Here is a 20,296-nt window from a genome sequence, read left to right as displayed (position 1 = left end):
AAAGCAGGAGGGTTCCTGGGTCAGAATGGCTTTGGACAAAGAGGGGTCATTTATTCTTGCTTGTTAAATAGATTAAGAAAGCAATTTATGTGTAAAAACCTTGATCTTATCCTGAAAACTAGTTGAATTCACCCATAGTGTACTAATACTATTACCCTACTCCTAGCTATGTCTGCATCTTTTCCCTTACTCTTTATATTTCCTACCCCAGTCTTAAGAAAGCCAAATTTAAAGGAACATTAAGGAGAAGCTGGGTAATAATCATTTTTATAAGGCTCATTGTATTTGTCATCCCATTATAATATAACAGAAGGGCACTATTGACTATTATCTTTTCTCATCTTGCTCCAATTTCCATGATTTGAATGAAATTTCCTTCTTACCTTCTTCCAGTCTCTACAGGTTGAAATCCATTCTTTCTCTTATTGTCTAATGTGTGCTTTTCAATAAAACTCAACATGCATTCCCAAAATAGATATATACCAAATACATAATATTTTAGGAGTTGGTGATTTAGTTTAGCTGATTGGGGGTCAGGGAAGAACTCATGGAAAGTGGTGTTTGAATTGGAATTAAACATGATTCCCAGAACAATCTGTTCAACTCCATCTCTTCCCCTGAGTTTCAGGAGTCATTTTAATTTTGGATGTCAAGCAGACACCTCATACTTAGCAAGCTTGAAACAAAACTCTATTTCTACTTCTCAAACCCTCCTGTCATCGGAGTTTCCCTACTTTGTCAAAGTCACTGCCATGTTTCTAACTCTCAAGTTTGTAATATCAGCATTAACTCCGACCTACTATTCTTCCTCACTATATATACAATCAATGGCCAAATCTTGCCTTTTCTGTCTTCACATCTCTTGCTTTAAGGTCCTCCCCACTTGTACAATCACCTTTTTAATTCAGTTTTTACCTGGATTATGACAATGTTTTGCAGAAGGGTCTCTTTGGCATAAGTCTGTTTATAGTACATGGATCACTGCCAAAGTCATTTTTTGTAAAAACTGATATGACCACGTGATTCCCCTACTCAACCAATTCCTCTTGTTTCCTATTATCTCTAGGATAAAACCATAAACTCCTTTGGTTATCTTTGACATTTTCATAACCTTGTCCAAACCTATTTTAGCCTTATTGGCTAAACTCAAGCCTCCTTCTAAGGAGGCTAAGAAGTTCCTTCTCCTTCTAAACTCTGGGAATCTGCTTTCTCTCTGTTAGTTTAAAAACAAAAACAAAAACAAAAACAAAAAACAAAATCTAAATATTCCTCAAAATTCCACTTCAATTTCTGTCTCTATGACTATCTACTCCCATGAGGTCTCCATTTCCTTTAAAATGCAGCTAAAGCCTCAGCTTTTACTTGCTGATCTCCCCTTCCCAAATACAACTGCCCTTCTCCCAAACTATCTTGTGTACTCAATATATGTTTGTACATATTCACTTTATATTTATGATATTGATATTTTTATAGTACTTATTGTCTCCTCCAATAGAATGTCAGTTCTTTGTGACTTGAAGATTCTGTAGTTTGTATTTGTATCCTCAGGGCTCAGCACACTAACTGGCATTGAGCAAGAATTTAATAAATACTTGTTGATTGATTGTAAATGGGGGTACCTATACCAGGTAAAGGAGACAGCTCGAGTCAAGACGGAGAGATAAAAACATCTTCCCAGTATGGTTCCACTGAGACAAATTCTTTTTTGACATACTTTTAAGAGAAAATCTCTGGATTTCTCTTTTCAACTTGGTGATTACTCTGATTATAGCTTTCTTTGCAGATAGGCTTCCTTGTATCTCCATCACCAAAAAGCTTATCTTTTTTCCTTTTCTCTCCTTTTGTTTTTAAATATTTATCTTGAGAGAATTTTTCTGATTGATTATCAGGTCCCATTCTTCCTTATTTTGGGCATTGTCCTTACTTATAGGAAGGTAGTACCAGGTCGGGGATTGGGAATGATGAGAGGCAGACGGGATAGATTACCTAAATCTGCTATCATAAATTTCTGCCCCTATCTTTATTTAAGGAAGAACTTGATTGGGGTTGAAAGACGGATGTAGAGAAAGAACTTTTAGCTCTGTGCTTCTGGCTTTCCCACCCCTATACTGGTAAAAGAAATTAAGTCAGAAGTGATATCATTATGGAAATTGGATAAGTCCACACAGGTGGTATGAAAGATATGAAAAAAAGTGAAGGATCCTTTATACTCTTAAAAAAAAAAAAAGATGTCTTGCCTTTCTCCTCCTGGAGGGACCTCCTTATAGCACAATGCCTGGAACATAATAGGTGCTTAATAAATGTTTATTGATTGAATTTGACTAAGTAGCAACCTTTCTAGGTATTATTTGAATTTAAATATAACACCTTTTGGGGGGGGTTGTGTGGTTTTATCCTGAAAACTGTATTAAGCAACATAATTCCTGAGAATTTATTTCTTAAAGTATGTATATAACTGAGATTTAAGTGATTTAGACATAGTCTTTTGACTCTTCAACCCCCTTTCCCTTGTTTATAATTAGGGATTACTTTTATGGTTGATTTATAAATGCCTGAGGGATCACCTCCAGATTCACATATGAAAACATACATTTAGAGGAAAAGGCCAGGGAAAACTGGAATGATTCAGTTAAAGAGCTGCATTCCCATTCCTGGGCTCAGCAATAAATCTCATGAGAGCTGGTGTTCTGAATTTAGCAAATAGAACAACACGGGACTGGAGTTGGGGTTTTCAGACCACTTTTATAGATGGAACTGATCTTTAATACATTTTCCTTTCTTTTATTATTTTTTTATTGATTCATAGAATGAAGCAAGCATTTATGTAACACAATACAATAAAAGAGGTGATTACACACAAAACTGCAAATTTACCATAACTAGCTGTTCCCTCCAAACATACAACAAAGTTATCATGTAAATTTCTTTTTTTCCCCTTTTTATTTTCTTGCCTCTCCTCCCTCCACCATCCTAGAGATGGCTACCATTAGACATAAATAGGTACATCTATGCAAAATTATCTTATACATACTTCTATTTATCAGTTCTTTCTCTGTATACAAATAGTATCTTTCTTCATATGTCTTTTATTTTTTTTTTTATTTTTAATTTTGGTCCTTCTGATTGTCAAAATGACTTAGTTGCCAAAAGTTGTTCTTAAGACAATATTGTTGTTACTCTATCTGATGTTCTCTTGGTTTTTGCTTCCTTTGCTCTTCATCATTTCATTGAAGTCTTTCTGTGCCTTTTTAAGATCATCTTTATTTTTCTTTTTTCCCCTTTTAATCTTTATTTCTTTAATATTTTCTCATTACATTCAAAACAATTGTATACATTTTTAAAGAACTTTTGAGTTCTAGATTCTCCTCTTCTCCCCACCCCCAATCCCTATAAAGAAACCACACTCATGTGAAGTTACGAAAAACATTTCCATAAAAGTCATGTTGTGAAAGAAAACAGATAAGATTATGTTTAAATTAAAGGATTGGCCCAGTGGCTTCTGAGCTTGCTCCTAGCTCAAAGAACTAGGATCCTGAACTACTATAACTTGATAGTGCTTGTTTCAATAAAAGCTTAAGTTAATAGTACAGTGGATAAAGTGCTTCCTCTCCCCCCCCCTTTTTTTTTTTTTACAGTGCTTGGCATGTAGTCGGTACTTAATAAATGGCCATTGACTTGACTGAGATTTTATTAATTTCTAACTTCTCCTTTGCTATTTTCCCATCTTGGGTATTTAGGATGAAGAAGCGGCTCGCCTTCCTGGGAAATGTTGCCCTCAGTGTCTTCCAAGATCTTGCTCTTCAGCTGGAAAAGTGTATCAGGTAATCAGTCTTTGGTATACCTGCCAGGGTAGCTTGACATGTATTCTCACACTCTTCCCATGAACCTTCTCTAACCCTTTCCAGTTCTCTTGGCTGACTTTTTGCTAGCATTAATAATTCCTACAGAAGCAGCTTTTTTACTTCATGGAAACTTTTTTATGGGGGAAAAAGTTGCAGGGGATTAGAAATATAAAGGAATGTTCTGGCATGTGCCCCCTAGTTCCACGTGTGAGTAGATGAGATATTTATTGCTCACATTTTGAATCAGGAAATAAAATATTACTGTTAATAATCACCTTATGAATTGCTTTCTTTATATTTCCTGGGATTTGGGCCAAATATATATGCGTTTATATATTTCTATCTGTGCATATATGGATACAAATATTTATATAGATAATCTAGATACTTAAGTAAATAGTATATCTATATAGGTAAAGCTATATGAAAATTAAGGAGGCAACTGGGTGGCACAGTGGATAGAGTGTTAAACTTGGAATCAAGAGGAATCATCTTCTTAATTCAAAATATGAATATTATATCCTGTTGCTAGCTGTGTTACCCTGGACAAGTCAGCTAACTCTCTGCCTCAGTTTTCTCATCTGAAAAATGAGCTGGAAAGGAAATGGCAAACCACTCCAGTATTTTTGCTAAGAAAACTGGGGTCATGAAGAGTCGGATATAATTGAAAATGATTGTACATATTTATTTTGTACATACATATTTTGTTGTTCATACAATCACATATCTTTCACATATATGCATGAGTAGTATTTAGAGGCCCTATTGCCCTATCAGTGAAAGTATGTGGAGATGTAGAGGGTATATTTTTTCTGTCTATCCCAGTGCCTTGTATTATATAGGTATTCATAAAATTTTGGTCAAATGAATTGAATAATGAAGGAATATTCTTTCCCTTGAACATCTGGATAATTGATTAATATGTAACAAATTTATTCAAATAAATTAATAAGTCAGAGGTTTAATTTTGTCTGGTACTAGCCCTCAGGGCAGTAGACTAAGAGCTAGATCAGTGAAACCCATTGGGAGGTGTTTTCAGAAATGCTTTTGCTTTGTATGGACATAAAGTATTTTGAAAATGATGGGAAGGTAATATCTTCATTTGACTCTTAACATTTCCTTTGAACATTTGTTTACCTTCATTCTAGAAGCTGATGTTACCTCAGCTAACCATTGTCTAGAAGCAGCTTCCTTAATGTTTTATTAAGCAAATATCTTTGAGTTAACTGTAGTGTAATGGAGCTTTGGAGCTTTGGAGCCAGGAAGACGGGGTTCAAAACCTACTTCGCACATATCCTGACTGTGTGATTGTGTGACAGTAACTTAACCTCTCATTGTCCCCAAGCAACTCAGCTTCAGATCTCTGTGGGTAGAGAGAATTCCTGTTTGAAATGCAGTGATAGCTCCCTCTCACTTATTCTCCATATTAATGAAATAAAGTAAATTCCTACCCCCAAACAATTTTTTTTATCAGCTTAGGACATCCAGTGTTTATGCTATTTAGCATTTCCAGCAAATTTTGTGTAACTTTGCAAAGGGATTTTGAGTGATATTTTCTTCCGCACTCATGACTAGCTTCATTTCCTTAATTCCTCCATGTAGGACACTTTTCCCACCTAAGCAGCTAATTTTGTAGTTACCTTTCCCCAGTCATCTGGAGAGATGGGCTGGAGTTGGTGTGTCACCTTATAAATGCTTTGGATAGTTGGGAGAAATTTTTGCTGAGTTTTGTCTCTTCAGGGACATGAGAAGAAAATAAACAGTGACATTTTCTTGAGAATCTAAATCTTTTAAGTTCTTTTCCTTCCTTCCTTCCTTCCCTCCTTCCCTCCTTCCTTCCTTCCCTCCTTCCCTCCCTTCCCTCCTTCCCTCCCTTCCCTCTTTCTCTCTTTCCCTCCTTCCTCTCTTTCCTCTTTTCTTTCTTCCTCTCTTCCCTTCCTTCCTTCCCTCCTTCCCTCCCTTCCCTCTTTCTCTCTTTCCCTCCTTCCTCTCTTTCCTCTTTTCTTTCTTCCTCTCTTCCCTCCCTTCCCTCCTTCCTCCCTCCCTCCCTTTCCTCCATTCCCTCCTCCCTCCCTTCCCTCCTTCCTCCTTCTCTCCCTTCCCTCCTTCCTCCCTCTCTCCCTTCCCTCCTTCCTCCCTTCCCTTCTTCCTCCCTCCCTCCCTTCCCTTCTCTCTTCCTCCCCTCCCTCCCCTTCTTTCTTTCTTTCTTTCTTTTTATTTATTTATCTATCTCTCATCTGTATCTGTGTATGCATCTATGCATATCTATTATCTATATGTATCCTCTATCTCTTTTTCATCCCTATAATCTTTCTATATCTATATAGGTATCTATCTCTTTCTATTCATCTGTCATCTATATCCACCCATCCATCCATTCATCCATCTATCTTTGTGTGTGTACACACACACACACACACACATATATATATATATATATATATATATACACACCACATATATATAGACTGATAGACTGACAGACATAGCAATAGATACATAGAGATAGATGATAGATAAGTGTATATATATATCTGTTAGATTATATATATATATATATATACTTATCTATCATCTATATGCCATCTATTGCTATGTCTGTCTGTCTATCAGTACATATAGATACATATATATATGTGTGTGTGTGTATGCACATAAATTTTAATTGATTTTTTCAATATCACCTTAATTTCTGACTATATATATTTCCCCCTTACTCCATGGGACATCCCTTAAAAGTTCTAAAATCTAGCTAGTACATCAACCAAGTCCAACAAAATATGCAAGTTTCTGTAGTATAGGTCCTCACTTTTGCCAAGAAGGGAAGGAGGTGCATTTTCTCATTTTTCCCTTGGTTGCTCAACATTAAAATATATTTAGGTAAAGGACATTTTGTCCTTGAGAACAAGTTTTGCTTCTGAGGGAGACAGGCTTCTGCCAGCTAGTCCATTGTCCTCTTGGGTTTCCCCTCTGTTTGATGTTTACCCAATGATTTTCCTTTTCCATCTTTTACACAGGATGGTGAACAGTGGACTGAAAATGCTTGTACTACATGTATATGTGACAAGGGAGAGACCAGATGTCACGAACATGTGTGTCCTTCTCTCACCTGTGAAAAGGTATTTGAAGGAGCATGGTTTTATCCTGATAATGCTATTAATTTAAGAGATGCTAGGACATAGCCAATATAATCTACAAAGGAGTTAAGAATATCTTTTTTTCATCATCTTGGTGCAGATGTGTTTACTCAGAGATGAGGGAAGATTGCTTGTGTCAGTTAAACTGGAAATGGGAAATGAGTAGCTTACAATTTTGGCACCTTGGAACATTTTGACAGTGTTGATGATTTTGATTCTTCCTCTAACCCTCATTTCTTGATCAATGATTTTCAGTTGTGTTTCCTTTCTTATTATTCTAGGGTCAGAACAAAGTACACCATCCCAGAGAATGCTGTGACAAATGCATGTCATCTACAGGAAACTGCTTATATAATGGGATTCTTAGGTATCATGATGAAATGTGGAAGGGCTCTACTTGTGAATTTTGTACCTGTGATCAAGGTCAGGTGACTTGCCATATTGGAGAGTGTGCCAGTGTGAAATGTACCCAGGTGAGAAACTAAGGTTTTTTTACTTTAGGAGTATAAGTGACTTTTATAGATAGTAAATATAGAAATTTATCTGGGATGGATTGAATATACCAGAGATAGGAGGATGGATTTGTTGAACCTTTAGGGTCCTGTCTATTCCAAGGAATCAATCACTGAGGTTCAGACCAGGCTATTTATTACTTGTTCATACTAGGTTGAAATAGGCCTAAAATTGTGATGAGCTCCTGGAGAATTTGGTCAGATGAGAAACTTGGGCAAAATACAAGACAGGGTGAGATGATTCTGAAGGGTTACCAGTTAGGTAAAGCAATCGGACATTATTGCTGTTGCTTGTCCAAATAGATGCATAAATGTGCTGGGCTCAGTTTCTGTTACCAGTTTACTTATAGTACCAATAGCAATATGGTAGCAGAGAAGTCAGAACACACTGGGACTATTACCTCCCTTTTGTTCCCCATTGTATTTCATCCAGTGAAGGTATAGATGAATAGACCATCACATGAGCTACAGGGAAAGACCCTAAGAAAGCTATATCCTTCCTGGTAGCAAAATAGATTCCAGCATGTCCCAGAAGGCCAGCCTGTTTTATATCATGGGAAGGGCCTATGATAAAATTCCCAATAATAAGGCATCTGTGCCCTGCAATGTCAGAAGCAACTCAGCACTTTCTTTCTCTACTGGCTTATTATTTTTATTAAAACTTTTTATTTTCAAAACATACGCATGGATAATTTTTCAACGTTAACCCTTACAAAACCTTATGTTCCAGTCTCTCCCTTCCCCCATTCCCTTTCCTAGATGGCAAGTAATTCAATGTATGTTAAACATAGTAGAAATATATGTTAAATCTAATATATGCATACATATTTTTATAGTTATCTGGCACAATAAAAATAAAATCAAACAGGAAAAAAATGAGAAAAAATAAAATGAAAGCAAACAGCAACAAAAAGAGTGAAAATGCTATGTTGTGAACCACATTCAGTTCCCACAGTCCTCTCTCCGGATGTAGATGGCTCTCTTCATCACAAGGTCATTGGGACTGGTCTGAATCATCTCATTGTTGAAGAGAGCCACGTGTATCAGCATTGATCATTGTATGATCTTGTGTTGCCATTTATAATGATCTCCTGGTTCTGCTCATTTCATTTAGCATCAGTTCTTATAAGCCTCTCCAGGGCTTTCTGAAATCAACCTGCTAATCATTTCTTATAGAACAATAATATTCCATATCATTCATATGCTATAACTTATTTAGCCATTCTCCAACTGATGGAGTTCCATCAGTTTCTAATTTCTTGTACTGGTTAATTTTTAAAGCAGAGTTCTTATTCTTGAGTACTTGCCCAATTCAGAACACTCCTTATCATTCTTAATCACGTAAGCAAAACTAATCTATATGCATAATATAGCATGATGGTTTTGTTTTTTTTTCTTAAAATTTACTTTTAACATAAATTCTAAGGGAAAGGAGAGAATGATGTTAACTTAGAAAAAAAACCTAATATTCATACTTGTATTATCGAATAGACAGTATTCAGAGCTCAGCTTAATGCTATCTCCTCTCATGAATGATTCCTTCTAGTTGATATATGTGTCTCCCCTCAATATCATATTTTATTTTTATATATATTTAATAATATAGCTAACATTTATATAGTGCTTTAAGGATAAATTTTTTTTTACTAATATTGCTTCACTTAAGATAGCATATTTATATTAATATATTTTATTATATTTAATATATTTCTGCTAACTCAGATGAGGCAGCTATATGTTGTAATGGGCTGAATACTGATCCTGCAATCAGAAGGACCTGAGTTCAAGTCCAAACTCAGATATTTATTACTTGTATGACCCTAGACAAATCACTTCATCACTACCTGCATCAGTTTCCTCATATGTAAAACTGAAGTAATAATAGTACCTCTCAGAATGGTTGTGAAGAATAAAATGCTTTTTAAATCTTTAAGTGTTGTAGGAATACTAGTTGTCATTACAGTAAAATAAATAGAATAAATAATAATACAATTAAAAAATAATAAATGTATTGAATATATTTAGTATATATTTACATCTCAAAATCTGTTTATATCTCTGGTGTTTAGAACAGAGCCTGACCTATAATAAGGGTTTTATAAAAGCTCACTGAATGAATTATTGAATTGATTATAATATTTCAGGAAAAACTATGAGTGATGTGTATCAAAACCAAATTGGATTGATGGGGGGAGAAGGGCATGAGTTGAGAGAGGGAATTTCCCTCAGAGAAGTGCTGTTGATTTCCCTGTGGGAGTTTCTGAAGGAGAGAAAGCTTTGTGTGAAGTGGGTAAGAGTGGAAGATGGGGGCAAAGGGTTAGGGGGACTATCCTAGGCTCTTCAGCAGATATCCATTTATAGCAGAGAGATTTAATTTTGTTTTATAGAGCAAGTTCTTGTAAGAGGCTTCTTGTAATCCGAGCCACACTCTCCATCTAGCAGGGTACTGACGCAGAAGTCTGGGGCATTCAGGCACTTTTACTATAAATAGCTTTCCTATTTAAGGATTCCTATCTCACCAGGACTGAGTTGGCAGTGTTCTCTAGGACTGGAGTCTGTTGTGGCTATAGTCAATTTTTGAGGAATGAGAAGAGCCATGTTGCTTCTTGTTATTGAGGCACAAGAAAATCTCCTTTTTAAAAAGAGATTTTGGTTTCATGCATATTGGACTTTGCTAATGCTCTCTTCCAAATGTATCTGAATAGTTTTCAGGTGTGGTACACGTTTTCTGTAAGACACTTTACATACAAATGGCTGTCCTTTCCACATCACTCATTGCAAAAAACCCTCTAATCACTTCTCAACATTAATTATAATGGTCCATAAGAAAAACTCTTCCCCTCCCCTTCCTGAAACTGGTTTTCAAGACCTCTAAAAAATATATGTTTTACTCATGCCTTTTTAAATAAAGTTCCAAGGTCATGGAATTGCAAAATTAAGGTCTTTGTTTATAAAATGCATGTATTTTGATTTAGATGATTCACACAGATGGATAGCAGCACTGGAGAACTAAGTTGATTGTAGTTTGAACAATAGATTCCTTTCTGGTCCCGTCTTTGACCTTGAAGTGGCTTGAAATGGTTGGACAACAAGAATCAGAGCTGTGGCTGATAGGAATATTGGTTTTTCTTAGTGTTATTTAGGATCAAATTATGTACTTAAAGATATATAATAATAATGTCTAATTAAATAATAGGTCCAAATTATTATCCCAAATGCCTGAATGCATTCAAAACATTCAGAGGAAAATTATGGTAGTTAACTCAGTCTAATCAAAGCCCTTTGGTAATGGGAATAAGGTCACAAATTCAATTTCTAAACAGTCCTATGCATTTCACTCTATTCCAAGGCTTCAGACTGGACTGATAATTGGGGTCATTTATTTCATTTGTTTCCCAGATGAAGATAAAAGTATATCTGTTTTTTAGTGGGTTTACAGGAATTTGTCACTCATAGCTATTCATTCCTTCTGGTTATTCTTTTCTCTACTAGTGTTCCTGACATTTATTTCTCTTGATTATCTTTCTACCTGTCTCGTCAATCCCTTTCCATGCTCCTTTCCAGGATCATCATCCCCATCCTACTCCTAATGTGTGGATATATTCTGTCTTGGACCTTCTCTCCTTTTTCTACCTTTTTTGTCAGTTCATCAACTAGCATGATCCTCTATAATCAGATGCATACAAAATCTATAAGTCTATCCACATTTCTCTGTTGAATTCCAGTTACACATCACCATCTGCTTGTTCAGTCTCTTTACCTTGATGTCCCATTGACTTGTCAGACTCAGTATCCCCCGAATAGAAGCTAATCTTTCTCATTTCCTTATTTCTGTTGAGCACAGACCCATACTTCCAGTTATTTCACATCCTTGAACACCCCATACATGTTTTTAATGTTTTACTTCATAGTTGCCAAGTTTCTTTCCCTCAAGAATCTTCTATGGCTTCCTCTTTAGAAGACTAGCTTTTAAAAAACCTTTCAATCAGGCTCCAATCTACCTTTCTAAGCATATTCAGTCAATGAATTAATAAGTATTTATAAAGCACCAGCTGCATGCCTCTTTCTAGGTTAAATATTAGAGATCAAAATATAAAAGTGAAGATAGTTTGATTTTTCTAGAAAGCTGTTATTCACAAAGTGAATTGACAGATTCATAAATACAAAGTGTATTCAAAATAAGCATAGTAGTGGTGGGAATACTAACAGCCTTCAGAAACAGGAAAGACCTTTCAGGTAGCATTTGAGTTGGAATTTGAAAGGAATGAAGGGTTGGAAGATGTAGAGATGAGGAGAGAGACCATTGTAGGCATTTGGGGATAGCCAGTGCAAAGATGAAGGCATTTGGAATATGGGAAGCAGCAAATAGCTTCATTTTGTTGGAGTAGTCAGTTAACGGACATTTATTGTTTCTTGGGGAGGGCAGGTGAGGGAGCATATAGAGTATGTTGACAGGGTTGTTGTTGAATTATTTCAATCATGTCCAACTCTTTGTGATCACATTTTTAGTTTTCTTGGCCAAGATACTAGATTTCTTTCTCCAGCTCATTTTACAGAGGAGGAAACTGAGACAAATAGGATTAAGTAACTTACTCAGGATCACACAGAAAGTCAATGTCAGAGGCCAGGCAGAACTAACAAAGATGAATTTTTCTGATCCAAGCCTAGAGCTATCCACTCAGCCATCAAACTGCTAATGTGAAGAGTAGTAATCAGCTTGGAATGTGTAATCAGCCTGGAAAGATAGACTGGGTGCACAGTCATGTAGGGCTCCAAACAGAGAAATTTATCCTAGAGACATCAGGGAATTATTGATGCTTCTTGAACAGAGGAGTAATGAAAAGGAGCTCATTTGTATACTTTGGAAATATTAATAAGATAATTTGATGGAGGATGGATTATAGAGAAGAGAGGTCCAGAAGGAAGGGATAATTGATAGTGTCAGAGATGTTCAGAAGAATATTGTTCGTCCCTTATTCCTCGACGGGGACCAATGACATCAGGAGGGTGCAAATGAATTGAATTTAAGTGAGACAGAGCTATGCAAAGTTTGCAGCCTCATTAGCTCCCCCAGAGGCATCTGAGTTCATTGGGAAGACGTAGGTCACAACTGGTGATGGCTCCCTTCAGATGGATGACTTGGAAAAAACCATTGGCATTTTTAATAAAGAGCAGTTTCTGTGAAGTAGTGAGGATGGAAGGCAGATTTCAAGGGCTTAAGAAGTCCATAAAGAGCATTTATTAAATGTTTTTATCCTGTGCTTTGGTACTGTTCTGTGTATGCATTGGAGAGATAAGGAAAGGCAAAAACATGATCCCCACTTTCAAAGTGCTCATATTCTAGTGGGAGAGACAACATGTAAATAACTATGTACAAGACATATACAGTTTTTATGGAAAGTATCCTTAGAAAGAATGAACTAGTGACAAAAAAGCTTTTGGGGAAGACAAGGACTTTATCTGAGTCTTTTTTCAAATTAAAGCTTTTTATTTTCAACATATATACATGGATAATTTTTAACATTCCCTCTTACAAAATCTTGTGTTCTAAATTTTTCTCTCCTTTCTCTTCATCCCCTCCTCTAGATGGCAAGTATATCAATATGTGTTAAACATGTGCAATTCTTCTATATGTATTTCCACAAATATGCTACACAAGAAAAATCAGATCAAAAAGGAAAAGAATGAGAAAGAAAACAAAATGCAAGCAAATAAAAAAAAGGGTAAACATATTATGCTGTGATCCCCACTCAGTTCCCACAGTCCTCTCTCTGGATACACATGGCTCTCTTTATCACAAGACCATTGAAACTGGCCTGAATCGTCTCATTGTTGAAGAGAGCCATGTCCATCAGAATTGATGATCACATAATCTTTTTGTTGCCATATACAATTTGATCTGAGTCTTAAGAAAACCAGGGGAGTAGTTAGGAGGCAGAGATGAGGAAGGAGCCAGTTTTATATATGGGGGCAGCCAGTTAAAATGTATGGTATTGGGAGATGGAGCACCAAGTAAGTTAAGCCATTGTAGTTACACTGAGGGGTGTGTGGAGACTGAAAAGGTAGAAGATTTAGGTTGTGCAGGACTTGAAATGCCAAACAAAATGTTTTTATAGAATCTTAGGGAAAATAGGGAGTTACTGGAATTGAGCATATTGAGTTGAGTTTATTGAAGTTGGAATGGTGAGATGTGAGTTTGAGGAAGCTCACTAGAAGATAGATTATAGCAGGGAGAGAGTTGAGACAGAAGACCACACAGGTACATCTACTTCCTAACTTCTTATTCATTTCTAAACTCTCAGTTGTCTGGTCTCCAACCTCATCACTCAACTAAAATTGTGAACTATGATCTCTTAATTGCCAAATCTGTGTATATGGTTTGTATATTGAAGGCTCCTAGTTTGTGGGTAAGGGTTGTGGTAGAGAGAAAGAACATGAATCATGCGTGGAAGTCACTGAGGAAAGAAGAATGAATTGGGGTTTGATAGATAATGGCTGTTGGGACCCAAATTAAATGATACATTTTGATAGCATGAACCTCAAGGAAGAGAGATAAAAGTAGAGGGGAGTCTGTATAGGAGGGAAGGAAGGTGAAAGCAAGGAGAGGAGGCAGTTTTTTTGTAGGAGTTCACTGTGTGAAAAGAAAGACAGATATGGTATGGGGATTTTTTGGTCAGGTCAAAGGTTTTTTAAGCTTTGTGGAAATCTGAGAGATGTTTGCTAGCAGCAGCAAACAGGCTAATAGATAAGGTCTGATTCACAATTAGGATGTCCTAGAAACATGCAGCCTGAAAACATGGGAGCAGGTATTATTATGTATATTAATTTTAAATTTATTTAATATTTAATTTTTTCAGTTACATGTAAAACAATTTTTTTACGTTTGTTTTTAAAACTGAGCTCCAGAGTCTCATCCTTCTTCCTTCTCCAATTCATTGAGAAGGCACATGTGAAGTTATGTTGTAAAGAAAACATAGATTCCCATCTCCCCCCCAATGCAACTTCAAGAAAAATCAATTTTTAAAAAGTATTCTTCAATCTGCATTCAGGCATAATCAGTTCCCTCTTTGGGTATGGACTGTATTTTTTCTCATGGGTCCTTCAGAGAGGTCTTGAATCATTGTATTGCTGAGAATAGCTAAGTTATTCACAGCTGATCACCTTATGATATTGCTGTTACTTTGTCCACAGTACATTTTACTTTGCATGAGCTCATGGAAGTTTTTCCATGTTTTTTGAAAGCATTTTGCTCATCATTTCTTATTGCACAATAGTATTCCATCATAATCACATACCACAGTTTATTCAATCATTCCTCAATTAGTGGTCACTCCTTCAATTTCAAATTCTTTGCCCTGAATAAAGAGCTGTTTTAAATATTTTGGTACATGTAGGTCCTTTTCCTTTTTTTTTAAAACTCTCTTTTGGGATACATATCCAGAAGAGGTCTTATTAGGTCAAAGGATATGTGTGGTTTTATAGCCCTTTGGTCACAATTACAAATTGCTTAACAGAGTCTTTGAATCAGTTTACAACTAGTGGGTATGTAGTAGTAGATGTTGGTGAGAATAGCCATTTCAACATCTGGGATTGGTCTAGAGGAAGATGCTCAAATGATCTGAAAGATAGAATTACATCCTTTCATTTATATCTACACTGTCTTTTGACTTCTTCCCAGGACACACCATCTTTGTGTCTCTGTACAGATTGTTATTCGTGCTTAGAATGCTTTTTCTCTGCATTCCCAGATTGTCTTCAGTTCTCAACTCAGCTGACACCATTCCTGATCTCTACCATTGCTGCACATATCTGTAGAAGTTACTTTGAATATCCTTTGTATTGAATTATCCTTATACTTCATTGAGGATAGAGGCCATTTCATTTTGTCCCTATATATACAGAGCCTGACATTATGTTTTATTCATCATAGACCTATAATAAAAAACTTCTTTTCAAATGAATGAATGAATAAGCATAAATTTCACTCCTGGTACCCGTTAACACTAGTGCCAAAGTCCAGTCAAATAGATCATGGAAAAATTCAGATATGGAATAATTTGTCCAAATCAATTTGCTTCTCTTTTTTTGCCACCGAGTTGTTATTTTGATAAGTACCTCGTTCTCCTCTTTATAGGATGAAGAATTAATTCACTTAGATGGAAAATGCTGTCCTGAATGTGTTTCAAGACATCAACACTGTCTTTATGAAGAACAGATAAAAGATGTGAGTATTAGAACAAAACTGAGAATTGATTTTATCCCCAATATTTACAGAAATAATTTAATTAAAAATGACAGTGATCATTATTTAACAGTGGGAAAAACTATTTAAATTTTATTTTACTACACTTATATTTTATTGCACAAGAGGAAAAAATGAAAAGATATTTAACTTTTTCAAATATTTATTGATTCTATTATATCACCTTTTTCTAGTAAGGTGGGTTTTTCTGGCACGTTTGATAAATTAAGTGAGATTTATTAGTTAAGATTTAGCAAGCATCAAAAAAATGCTTTGCTGACCCATCAAGAATAATAATAAAAAATAGTAATGGTAGAGTACATCTTTATAACATTCCAGTGTTTATGAAGTTCTTTCTTTACCATCTTATAAAGTATATAATCATAAAGCATTATTCTTAGAATCTTAGTTTTATAGCTGACTGGAACCATGTAGATCACTTAATTCAGCACTCACATTTTATAGATTGGGAAATAAAAGCCAAACTTGCATTTGAATTCAGGTCATCTCCTAATGCATTGTTGTTTTGTCTACACCACACTGGGGTTCAGAGTAGCCCACCTCATCACAAAGCTGGCAAAATCATGGCAAAATTGAGACTGTAATATGTTCTGATTTGGACTGTAGAACACTCTGTATTGCTCCAGGACTAACAAGAGGATGCCTTTGATGACATGAAAGTTAGGATGAGAGTGTCTGATTTCTAGAACAATATTTTTTAAGACTCTTTTCAGATTGGGGCAGATTCCCTAATTCCTCTCTGATGATGATTCTGTTTGTCTCCCAGTGCACTTGTAGGGGGTTAATGACATCTATTTCATTTCATTTCTTTTTCTTCATTGAATAAATACAGGACAAGCTTTATTTTCAGTTTCAATCTCAGAAAAAGAGATAAAGACAAAGAGGCACTGAGGGAAGAAAAAAGGCAAAATGAAGGATAAAAGTAAAGAGAAAAGATAGAAGTCATGAAGGTGTTGATCTACCCTTCCTCTACCCCACTAAGGGAAAATACCCTTAATTAAATAAGTACAAAGATAGGAAAGAATAGAAATCACTAAAAAATTCCAAAGACAATTCTCTCAGTTAAGGAAGGACAAGGAAATGGACAAATAAGAAGGGGGAAAAAATTCCATTATCATGAATAATTAACTTTTGAGTCATGTCTGTTTCTAAAGAAGTTTTGAAGATCCATAGGACTTTGGGATATCCATAGGACCCTAAGTCCTTTAGTAAGATAAGAATACTAAGATTGTCTATAGAAACATTTTAAACAAACATGAACACTACTTTCTCTAGCATTCTATTTTTGTCATGTGATTTTAGAATATTTGACCTTACCTTGATTTCATAGGGGGAAAAATAAATTTTTATAGTGGGAATTACCATTTAGATATCTTCTGCTAAGATTTTCCTCAAAATGTGATTTTTTTGGGTTTATATGTTTGTCACAAGCAGTCTTATTTTATTTGAATAAAAATGACTTACGTTCTTGTCTTTGGCTTGTTAGCTGTAAAAATGATTTGTTTGGTGAACTTTTTAGTGATACTGTTTTCTTCTCTTTATGTTGATAGTTTTCTCAAATTTAAGTAACACCAAACAGGTTTCAGAACAATTTGTATTTTAACATATACATAGAAATTTGTCCAAATTTAGACAAAATTATATAGTAGTATGGGATATCTTGGGATTACCAAAAGTTTTAATATATGATCAGTTTTGATGAAACTTTTTTTGCAAGGGAATGAAAGAAAAGCAAGATAATTTAGACTGAATACATTAGACATTGCCTCTTCTCTTTGTTCAATTGTTGATGTATTATTTTGGTCATATCAAACTCCATCATGCTATTGAAACTGAAACTCCTTATTTCTCACTTTTTTCTATGTGATGGGGATTTATTTACGTACTTTTCTTATTTTGGCAAACTCTACATTACCTGAGGAAATACAAGAGGGTGTATATGTGTGTGTACTGTGTTTGTGTGCTCTGTGTATTTGTGTGTAGATGCGAGGTATATGCTGAGTTCATTTGAGTACACATTTGTAGAATAATTGGGAAATGAAAGCATGAAGGAGATTAGGAGATGGTAGATATATCCTGCTTCACCTGGAAATTGACTTTTTAAAAAAGTTTCTTTTTGAAGGGCAATTTTTATTTTTTGTCTAGGAGACCAGAATAATGTCATTAACTATGGTATGTCAGATTGATTAGTTCAGTAGAGAATTTGAAATCATTTAATTAAAATTTTGCTCTCATGCATCCTATTCACAATCTTTGCCCCTCCCATTCTCACAGAGGTATTGTGAGGATAAGTGAAATCATCTTTGAAAAGTGCTTTGGATCCTAGGGCAGAATCTTTTTGAACACAGAGAATATGTCAGAGTTGGAAAGTTCTTGGCATATGACACATGTCATATGGCAAAAACCACACCTGGAAAAGCATTTGCTTTAAGAGCACAGAGGCTTAATGTCCTAGCAAAACTGGGGAAATTCCCTAATGAAATTCCCCTTAATTACTACTGGAGAGTATGCTTATTGTGCTTTCCAGTTGAACAGGTTGAGAGTCATGTTCAAGTGTTTTTTGCTTGTAAAGAGGCATCTGTGATGGCTCCAGACCAGGGGTAGTTTTTTTGTGTCATGACACCGTTGGCAATGTGGCCATACCTCTGGATTCCTTCTTAGAATCACGTTTTTTAAATGTATAAAATAAAATACATAGAAGGAATCCAATTATATTGAAATGCAGTTTTATTTCTGCCTTTCTGTCTTCTTCACTTCCTTTTCTCCCTCTTTTTTCTTCTTCCCTTCCTCCCTCTTTCTAGTCTTCCTTCCTTTCTCCCTCACTTCCATTCCTTCCTTCCTTCTTTCCCTCCTTCCTTTCTTCCTTTTCTCTACCTCTCTATTTCTGTCTGTCTCTCTACAAGTTTGCTCATCCTAGGTTAAGAATCCTACTTCTAGATGATGACACTTGGCATACAATTATGGTTTGTTTGTAGATACTCATATAAACCCTTTTAGTCTGTACCTAATTTCCTAGGCAAATCAGGCAAGCACTGAAAGTCTTCTGGTAACTCATTCATTCCTTTATTCTCACGTAGGAGGGAGAAAGGTGGAATGATGGTCCATGCAAAATGTGTGAGTGCCGAGATGCCCAAGTAATCTGTTATCAAGCCTCCTGCTCCCCATGCCCAGTGGGTACATTGGCAGTGAAAGTCCTGGGACAGTGCTGTCCAGTATGTAAATCAGGTAGGTAAAATTTAGATTTTATTGCCAGAAAGCAATGGTCATGCTAAGAAAATCCAAAGGAAGTTAGTCCTTTGGGCTCTTTTTCTGTTCTTGTTTCCTTAATGTTTCATTCTACCATTTTATTTTTCTCGATTTTTTTCTCGAGTTGTAGTCTTGTGTAATTAAATTAAACTAGCATAACAAAGCGTTTTTCTTTTTTTGAAGATGCCGAAATGACTGCTCAGTCTTTAGTTGCTCTTTTAAGGTGAGCAATTAAACAAAAATGATTTATTTGGGGGACCCTTATAAATTAGGTTTTTTTTTTTAAAATAAAGGTTTATTTCTCCCCAAATACTGTACCTATTTGTTCTTCACTTCTGCTTTCAATTCACTAGGAGCTGAATCAGTTAATTAGTTAATGATAATTAACACATTAGGAGTTTCCCATGCTGCTGAAATAACAGGTATAGACCACACAAACCAACAAAACAAAACGAAATCCCAAAAATATTTTGGGAGGGTTGTTTATGTTAAACAGTGTATAATTTGTTATTATATTGCAAATGATTGTTAGCAATCTTTAGAGTAGCATTCTCTGCACAGCATTTTGCTCATGTGTGGATAAGTGGCATTTTCGATTTGCCTTTCACAATTAATAGTTTTCATCTGTAGGTACTAATTTTTTATATTGGCATCTGTTCTTGTTGTGTTTAACTTATTGTGGTAAATTGTAGTGTGTCATTTAATATAACATGGAAAAGGGAAAGTGATTTTATGGTTTAATTCTGTTGCTTTCAGAAATATATATCAAGTGGGCTTGCCCATAAAAACACACACTAGTGTGCTTATCATATAATTATTTTAGAGAGGCACTCTGCTATGTTGCACAGAACACTGAATTTGGAGTCTGGAAGGGCTGGATTCCAATCCTGCCTAAATTACTTATTTGTTGTCAAAATAGGTTTGATGAAATTTATAGCATTCACCTTACTGGATTGTTGTGAAGTTCAGGTGAGATATATATTTAAAATGTTTTTTCAAACAGAAACTGCTTTATAGTACCAACTATTGTCCTCTTTCTCCTCTCTTCTTAATTTATTCCCTCCTTATACCACCACCACCACCACCACCACCATCATCATTATATTGATAATCAAGTACTTGTTAATTTCCAGATCCAAAGAAACTCGTTTATAGATAGTGATATAAATTCAATGAATGCAAATTATGTAAAATGGGTTTTGATATTAAATACACAAGTTTCCTGTAAACTCAAAGCTTAAGAACGTTTAAACCAAAATAAAATTATAAATGACTTGAAAATCATATCTGTTTGAA

The 20,296-nt window shown here is 35.4% G+C and overlaps 1 protein-coding gene across 1 annotated transcript in view; it reads left to right on the top strand.

Annotated features, from left to right (window-relative positions):
- FRAS1 (Fraser extracellular matrix complex subunit 1) overlaps positions 1-20,296 on the top strand; it is a 483,962-nt gene that overhangs the window by 165,490 nt on the left and 298,176 nt on the right. The window contains exons 7-11 of the mRNA XM_012552056.2: positions 3,738-3,821; positions 6,860-6,961; positions 7,261-7,452; positions 15,626-15,715; positions 18,832-18,979. Coding sequence (XP_012407510.1) covers positions 3,738-3,821; positions 6,860-6,961; positions 7,261-7,452; positions 15,626-15,715; positions 18,832-18,979 — 616 coding nt within the window. The remainder of the gene's footprint in view (positions 1-3,737; positions 3,822-6,859; positions 6,962-7,260; positions 7,453-15,625; positions 15,716-18,831; positions 18,980-20,296) is intronic.

This window comes from Sarcophilus harrisii, chromosome 6 (assembly GCF_902635505.1).
Source record: "Sarcophilus harrisii chromosome 6, mSarHar1.11, whole genome shotgun sequence".
Taxonomy (NCBI): domain Eukaryota; kingdom Metazoa; phylum Chordata; class Mammalia; order Dasyuromorphia; family Dasyuridae; genus Sarcophilus; species Sarcophilus harrisii.
Note: the sequence above shows the minus strand (reverse complement) of the source record. Positions and strands in the feature narration are given on the sequence as shown.